The sequence below is a fragment of the Oncorhynchus mykiss genome, chromosome 3 (assembly GCF_057628025.1).
Source record: "Oncorhynchus mykiss isolate SJ-2025 chromosome 3, ASM5762802v1, whole genome shotgun sequence".
Lineage (NCBI taxonomy): Eukaryota > Metazoa > Chordata > Actinopteri > Salmoniformes > Salmonidae > Oncorhynchus > Oncorhynchus mykiss.
Window position 1 is genome coordinate 48,100,805 of NC_143024.1, and position 8,319 is coordinate 48,109,123.

The following is an 8,319-nucleotide window of genomic DNA, read 5'->3' on the forward strand; positions in this document are numbered from 1 at the left end:
CATACTTTCCCACCCTGCACTGTGAATGTTTTCACGGTGTGTTCAATAAAGACATGAAAACGTATAATTGTTTGTGTGTCATTAGTTTAAGCAGACTGTGTTTGTCTATTGTTGTGACCTAGATGAAGCTCACATCAAATTTTATGACCAATTTATGCAGAAATCCATGTATTTCTAAAGGTTTCACATACTTTTTCTTGCCACTGTATAAAATATAGCATTTATCAATATAGCTAGTACAGTATATTGTTTTTTAGGGGGTGCTACAGCACAGTCAGCACCCCTACTTCCTGCGGCTATGCCTCAGTTGCTTAAAAGCTTGCCAGTCTGGGCCTAAGCCTGTGTTCTTTCGATCTACCTTTAAACCTGAATCTTTTTTAAGGGATTATGATTTTCCACAATAGTATTGATGAGACTCAAAGCTAAATCTGGTTCAGGGACAGCTGAAATACAATCAAGGTCACTAAAATAAAGATTGTGTAAAAAAGCCTGTTCACTGAAGTTTTTTAAATTAGTCTGTGATGACACAAGGCTTAGATTTTTGTATTCTCACATCTCTAACACACACAACTGGGCAATGGTCACTATGTCTTCGGGCGAAGACACCAGTAGAAACATATTTCTCAGGTATTCATTAAAATACAATCAATCAGAGTTGACTTTGAAGGATATTTAGGGTTATGCCGTGTAGGCTTAGTCACTAGCTGGCCTAGGTTTAGATCCTTAATCCCTACCACATACATGTGTACTCCTCCTTTTCTTTCTTAGATTTCCTCTCTCATTTCCGTTCCTCCTTTTCTATATCCCTTTCTTTTTCTCCTTTCCTAGCTTTCTTTCCTTTCCTAGCTTCCTTTCCTTCCCAACCTAAATGTTCTCTCCCCCTTCCCTATTCTCATCTCCTTTCCTCTTTTTCTAGCTCCCTTTTCCTAGCTTCCTTTCCTTTCCTAATTTTCTTTCTTAAATTCCTTTTAATCCGTTCCTCGCTCCTTTCCCTAACTCCCTTTATTTTCCTCCTTTCTTTCCTGCCCTAGCTTCCTTTCCTCCTTTCCTTGCTTCCTTTCTTTCCCTACATCCCTTTCCTCACCTCCATCCCTATCTAACTTTCCTAGCTTCCTTTCCTTCTTCCTTTTCTTTCCTCATTTTCTTTCCTAGATTCCTTTTCTCGCTCCCTTTCCTTGTCTCCTTTCCTAACTCTCTCTATTTCTCCTTTCCTAGCTTCCTTTCCTTTCCTAGCTTCCTTTAGAGAAGCACCTGCTTTCAATATACTTTGTATCCCTAATTTACTCAAGTGTTTCCTTTATTTTATGGCAGGTATCAACAACGCACAGTAGAGAGGAAAGGAACGGAAGAAGGAAAGGAAGTTAGGAAAAGAGGAAATGAAAGGACGCTCAGAAAGAAGGAAATTAGTCTAGGAAAGAAAAGGAGCTGCAGTCTAACTTTTGGGGCAAATTGTCCAAATTCACATAGAAATATGAGGTATAGATCTGTCACTCATTCAAAACAAGTCTAAGAAGCGGTAAATCTATTTTATGTGCGCTATTTCTATGCCTCCCGTTAAGTTTAGTATAGAGAATCATTGTACCAGCTAAACCGCTGTGAAATATATTTTCTATAACAAAAAAATATAGTATTTTCAGCTGTTTGAAGCTGATGTACAAAACTCAAAGTAAAATAATCAAAAACTAAATTTAAGTGCTTGGTTTGTCACAAACGTATTAGAACTGTTGGATTTTTAGCAGCCAGGAAATAGCGGTGCGATTTCTGTATAGTACAGCTTTAACGCCTTGATCAGACTGACCGCCAATGCAGCATAATCGATTCTGATTCTGTTTGTAGTTGATATGTGTGCAAGTTCAACATTTACCTTTTGCTACTATTTCTGTCAAGTCTACCTATACAATTTGATGCATACGTTAAGACTGTTTTCGTTTTTACTAAACAGTGCGTTCTAAATAGTACATACGGTGTATTGGCAAGACAGATTTCTAACATGACCACTGTCTCTTTAAAAAATTGACGGTGCGTGGTCTGTGTAGAACAGTTGCAGACTGGGATAGCTTACAGTAACACGCACACTGAACCAGTGTGGCTTCATCTCTGTCAGCTACCAAAGTGATCCACGGTACAGGCAAGTATGTCGTTATTTAATATTTTCCCTTGGTGAAAACGGAATATACGAGTTATCTTTGAATATAACCACGAGCTGTTTAGTTATTTGGAATCGTTTAGCGGGATATTTTCATCCATGTACCAATGAATCAGCTAGCAAGCTAACTTTCACATGACGTTAGCCAACTCCTGTTGGCAATGTTAACTAGCCTAACCTTCCCGTTTTAAAGTGCAGCTAGTTAGCGTTTGTAAAATTGCGAACACGTTAGCACACTTTCTGGTTTAAACAAACTCAATTACCAACTGTTAACTTAGCCAGCTAACGTTAGCTGGCTAACGTTGTCATTGCAACCACAGGCGCTTGAATGCTAACATTAGCTTAGTTCTAGCTAACAAGCTAGCTGACCAATGTGACTAAGTTCTGTATTTACTATAACCATATACACCAGTCTAACAAGTGAACCGACAATTGATGGCAGTACTAGCTATAGCCGTCACGATGTCCCTGGCACGTGTATCAACCACATGGCTAAAGTTAACAGGATGGTTGTTTGCAGCCAGGAACAACTAGCTATATTGTTTGCGCCTGTCGGTCGTAACGTTGCATACCACTCTAGTCCAAGTCTCGCTGCACGTACATCTTGTGTAACAGCTGTCCGCATTTGTTAGGCTAGCCGTTGACTGAATAATAGCCAATTCCTGACATCTGTTCCAAGTCAAATCACACTGCCCTCTTCCATAGGTGACATTACACTTTGTAGCTGATATCCTACTGCAGCAATATTATTGTACCCCAGAATTGGAACTTATCTAGAATGGTGCTTCCTCTAATAACCTTCCCAAAACAATTATTTGCTATATTAAATGCAGTCTTCATTTTCTGTTCCTACAGGCTTGTTTCCCCCTCAAATCTTCTCACACGAGTTGTGTGTTTTGTGCAGGGTCTGTTGTAGCCATGTCTGCAAAGAAGGCTCTTAAGAGACATAAGGAAAGTAAACCAGAGGAAGTAAAGGATCCTAAGAAAGTTAAAGGTGAAGCCAATATGAAGTCTATTGTTAGATGTTCAATCTCATTGTCAAGCCGCCTACTTGAACACACCCCTAGTATGAGTCCTTTGAAATAGAATCATCATTAGCATCTGTGCTTGTTAATTGTGCCATTTTCATAAAGATACTACAGTTTGTATTAAATAATACTGTTGGTGTCAGTTTCCCACAGCAGCTATGGGCAGGAGAAGGGTCTGGTTCTAGTGCTGGGCCAAGGGGACGTAGGACAGCTGGGTCTGGGAGAGGACATCATGGAGAGGAAGAGGCCGGCCCTGGTGACCCTGCCTGAGGGTGTGGTGCAGGTGGCGGCGGGGGGCATGCACACAGTCTGTCTCAGTGACACTGGATATGTGAGTGAATCATAAATCCAGATTAACAATGCTACTGGTCTTTTTAAAAAATCACTGAAGTTTGAGACTTATCTCCCTCGTTAACTTTAAGCATCAGCTGTCAGAGCAGCTTACCGATCGCTGCAGCTGTACAATGCCCATCTGTAAATAACCCATCCAACCAACTACCTGTCTCATCCCATATTTGTTTTTTTTTCTACTCTTTTGCACACCAGTATTTCTACTTGCACATCCTCATCTGCGTATATATCACTCCAGTGTCAATTGCTAAATTGTAATTACTTTGCCACTATTGGCCTATTTATTGCCTTACCTCCTTACTTCATTTGCACACACTGTATACAGATGTTATTGACTGTACGTTTGTTCCCATGTTTAACTCTGCTTTTGTCATGCTGCTTTATTTTGGCCAGGTCGCAGTTGTAAATGAGAACTTGTTCTCAACTGGTTAAATTTAAGGTGGGAGGAAAAAATGCTCAATTGAGAATATCTATTGGAAATGCTTTTTAGTTCAGGCCCTGTATTCATGAATTGGCTCAGAGCTGTTTATTTCATCAACAATAATGAAAAATACTTGTCTTTTTCCTGACGCAAACTAATGACGATAACGAGATGAAATGCCTTTAACTATAATTATTAAAAATGGAATTGTAGCCTTGTCCAAATAGGCCTATCTTAATGTGAACATTGTTGAAGTTGGAGGTGAATATGTGACCAACTACAAAAGAGGAAATTATTAAAACGCCTGTTGGCTAAATCTAAAATGGCTGCCAAAATTAACACTGGCTCATAGTAAGAGTGCTGATCTAGGATGTCTTATTTTAAAAGGCAAAACTGATCCTAGATCAGCACTCCTACTTGGGAGACACTTTTTGAATATAAGCCCTGGACTAAGATTAACCTGGGGCTGAGAAACCGTATCTTAAGGATATATGACTTTGCTTAGTAACAAGATGCTTGTCACTGGTGTAGATCTACACGTTTGGCTGCAATGACGAGGGTGCTCTGGGTCGAGAGACTACAGAGGAGGGCTCCGAGATGGTGCCAGGAAAGGTGGCCCTGAACGAGAGGGTGGTTCAGGTGTCTGCTGGGGACAGTCACACAGCTGCACTCACAGACGACGGCGCAGTATACATCTGGGGCTCTTTCAGGGTGAGTAGGGGACAGGGTTTAACTGCTGTCAAACACCCTGGAAACTGTTTATGCACCGTTCTGTTACTCAAATAATCTTAAATGGACTTTCCATTGACTTGCATTGCATCTGCCTTTAACTAATCAAATAGAATACAATTTTATTTGTGACATGCTTTGTAAACAGGTGTGGACTAACAGTTAAATGCTTATGGGCTTTTCTCAACAATGCAGAGAAAGGAAATGGAAAAATAGACATTAATACATGTAATAAATACACAATGAGTGAACTTGGTTATATACACAGGGTTCATATACCGAGTCGATGTGCAAGGGGTACGAGGTAGATATGTACATGCACTGTATAACTAGGAATAAAGTAACAGATAATAAACAATAGCAACAGCATATGCCATATCTATCATATAACAAATTCAGAGAACCTGCAATTCTCAATAATTTTACACATTGTCCCATTTGCATCAGGATAACAGCGGAGTCATTGGTCTACTAGAGCCTATGAAGAAGGTTACTGTGCCTGTCAAGGTCCCCGTGAAAGGGCCTGTGATGAAAATAGCATCAGGTGAGAAATGGGGGCTCTGTCCCTAACCTTCTTTAAGGTTTCTCTGCATAAGTTCTGCTTCCCCGGAGGTCTGGACCACGTTCAATAAAAATATAATGATTAGAACTGACGTGATTCCTTCTGTAGGTCAATGCATGTTTGGCATACATCTGAGCTTTCTACCATATTGTTTCTTGCTCAATGCTGCCCTGGTTATAAGACCATATTCATGACCTCTGACCCTCAGGTAATGACCACTTGGTGATGCTGACCGCAAGCGGCGACCTCTACACATCAGGCTGCGGAGAGCAGGGGCAGCTGGGAAGGGTGCCAGAGCTCTTTGCCAACCGAGGGGGCAGGAAAGGGCTGTGTATGTACCAACTGAAACCATTTACCTCTGACACAGTATTTATTCAGCTGCAGTTTGGGTGTGAGCACTCAAATGATGAATGGATATCTACCATTCTGTTTTGACTGCTATGGGTGACAGTGTTTCTGTATGATTACAGTGCGGTTGCTGATACCTCAGATTGTGAAGGTCCAGTCTAGGGGCAAAGTTCACTTCACAGATGCCTTCTGTGGTGCTTATATGACCATTGCTGTGTCAAAAGAAGGCCACGTCTACGGATTTGGACTGTCAAACTACCATCAGCTTGGTGAGCATAAGATAAAAATATATTCGACAACCTTCAGAAATACTGTAACAGAACTTGGTTTGTCCCTCCAATTTGAGCTTAATTCATCAACTATAGCTAGGTTTCCATCCAATTGGCAACAGATTTTCATTGTTTAAAATCTGCATTAAGAAATATGCACATTTTTACTTTGGTGGTTATGTAAATATATGCGCGCGCATAAAGGCATTTCCATCAGCATTTTTTAAAAAGTGACATGTACTGTATTTGCATAGAAAGGTTGGCTGGAAACCTGGTTATTTATGCACACTGAGTCTCTGATCTGCTCTAGAATTGCAGTTGGGTGTGTTGGTGAGTCACACAGTACCAATTAACCATAGACCTCCTGTACTAATGTTTCCAGGGACCAAACTCATCAGCACATGCTTCGTTCCAATAAAACTTACCACCTTCAAAAACTCCACCATTAACTGGATTGGCTTCTCAGGGGGACAGCACCACACAGTCTGCCTCGACTCTGCCGGTAAGCGCTTCGGGGCCCATCTTTTATTTTAAACTCTCTTGATCAGATCAACTATGTTAGAACTTGGACTGTTCAAGAATCTGTCAACTGCATAGTGCAGCACAAATTGGGAAGATAGTGATGGCTCCTTCTCTGTCCTATAGGGAAGGTGTACAGCCTGGGCCGGGCGGAGTATGGGCGTCTGGGTCTGGGCCAGGGGGCAGAGGAGAAGAGCGAGCCCACGCCTGTGGAAGGACTGGATGAAGCCCAGGTGGTGGCATGTGGGGCATCGGTCAGCTACGCTGTCACCAAACAAGGTGAGGTCATAGCTAGTGTATTTTTGGTTTATAAAAAATAATCACCTGCTGCTGTTGTGCATGTCTACATTGTGTGTAATTGTGATAGGAATGACTCCAAGGCCGTTGTCTGTATATGGTCCACTGATGTGTGTTTATTGCAGGATCTGTGTATGCCTGGGGTATGGGCACTAACCTCCAGCTTGGCACGGGTGAGGAGGATGATGAATGGAGCCCTGTAGAGATGACAGGCAAGCAGCTGGAGAACCGCATAGTACTGATGGTCGCCAGCGGCGGGCAGCACACAGTCCTGCTGGTCAAAGACAAGCAGGAGAGTTGATGTATCCTCAGGCAGGGGAAGGTTGATCTTGTTGGTCTGCACCAGAGGGATCTGCGTTAAATACCTACATGTGGGTGAGGGGTTTGTGGACGAATGTGCCTTCCTGTGCTGAGCCAGGTAAGCTGTGGAGGGAGTGTGGTGATGGGGCAGTGGTGAGACTGACTAGTCTCTGTTAAAGAGGGCTCTGATCTCTCCCACTCAGTGCAAAAATCCCCTAATGTATTTGGATGTGATCATTAAGAAAGAGAAACACTTTTTTTTAAAAATCTAGTTTGTTTAGTTATTTTTGTATGACAATCTTTAGGATGCCAGTGTGTGTGGGGAAAATAGTGGACGAGCCTTTTAATGAAATCCCAAGTCACAGCCTTTTAAGATTCCCATTTTTGTTCCAAGCAATAACCCCCCCCCCCCCCTTCCCATGGCATCAGTAAGATGAGTACTTGTATTTCATGTCAGCAAGGTCCTTTTGCTTGAACCATGTAGTTGAGACAGCTGTTCACTGTACCCCCTTGCACAATTATTTGCTGGTCCAACTTGGAAATAAAGTACAATTTTACTGTTTGGATATTATTTTTTTCACACTGCAATGGCAAACTTTGTCCAGGGGTTGTCGCTGGTAATACATTGAGGGCCTAATAAGATGGCCATAGTGATGACTTGAGTAAGACAGCCACACATTTATCAGTCTGTCAACATATTTCTAAAAGGCAGACAGTGTAAATTAAAATCACTTGAAGTTGCAAATGATTGTTCTGTGGCGTAGCTCAACCACAGGCTGCCTTTTGTGCTCGTGAGAAGGGAAATGTTGTGTCCTTGGATTTTTGCAATCGCTTTCATCTGACTAATGAATCATTAAGTATGTGGGATTGTTTTAAAAAGCCCCAGTAGATCCCATTTTTCTCAAAGCTTTGAAATTCCAAAGAACCTCATGAATGCAAGATGTTAGTTGGCTCCCGAGTGACGCAGCGGTCTAAGGCGCATCTAGGCCTGCCCTGGCATGACGTTTTTAAGATTCTACTGAGTTACGGATAATAAGGAAATCAGTCCATTGAAATAAATGACTGGGAATACAGATGCATAAAAATGTAGGGGCGTGGATCAGTAAACCAGTCAGTATCTGGTGTGAGCACCAATTTATAATTGTTTTTATTATTGAAAACGTTGCCCCATTCTTCTCTAGCTAATTAAAAGTTTCTCTATATCTTCTCACACTTCTAATGTTGCTACAGTAGCCTATGCTTCAGAGGGGGGAGGGATAGGTGGCCTAAACACACCCATTGACAAAGATTTTCAGCTTGCAGGCAGATGCTGGTATATGTTTCTGAGGGCTTTGCATAGATGCTTCGTT

General features: G+C 41.7%; 1 protein-coding gene across 4 annotated transcripts; it reads left to right on the plus strand.

The window, feature by feature from the left end:
• Positions 1-1,763: 1,763 nt before the first annotated feature.
• rcc1 (regulator of chromosome condensation 1) lies at positions 1,764-7,532 on the plus strand. Of its 4 annotated transcripts, none has more exons than XM_021596753.3 (10): positions 1,764-2,128; positions 3,002-3,140; positions 3,318-3,505; positions 4,478-4,657; positions 5,123-5,219; positions 5,446-5,568; positions 5,708-5,854; positions 6,237-6,356; positions 6,500-6,652; positions 6,796-7,532. In XM_021596753.3, the coding sequence occupies exons 2-10, from the start codon at positions 3,065-3,067 to the stop codon at positions 6,969-6,971; spliced, it is 1,260 nt and encodes a 419-aa protein (XP_021452428.2). In that variant the 5' UTR covers positions 1,764-2,128; positions 3,002-3,064; the 3' UTR covers positions 6,972-7,532. The 4 variants fall into 4 exon arrangements, with proteins under 4 accessions (XP_021452428.2, XP_021452432.2, XP_021452434.2 ...); XM_021596757.3 differs by having other exon boundaries at positions 1,768-2,132; XM_021596759.3 differs by having other exon boundaries at positions 1,774-2,128; positions 3,051-3,140.
• Positions 7,533-8,319: the final 787 nt, after the last annotated feature.

Excerpts from the sequence above, each read along its gene's own strand:
- rcc1 (XM_021596753.3), top strand. The coding sequence starts at position 3,065 with ATGTCTGCAAAGAAGGCTCTTAAGAGACATAAGGAAAGTAAACCAGAG. Across the intron at positions 3,506-4,477 it reads GTCTCAGTGACACTGGATAT|ATCTACACGTTTGGCTGCAA; the intron begins GTGAGTGAATCA and ends TCACTGGTGTAG. Across the intron at positions 6,653-6,795 it reads CTACGCTGTCACCAAACAAG|GATCTGTGTATGCCTGGGGT; the intron begins GTGAGGTCATAG and ends TGTTTATTGCAG.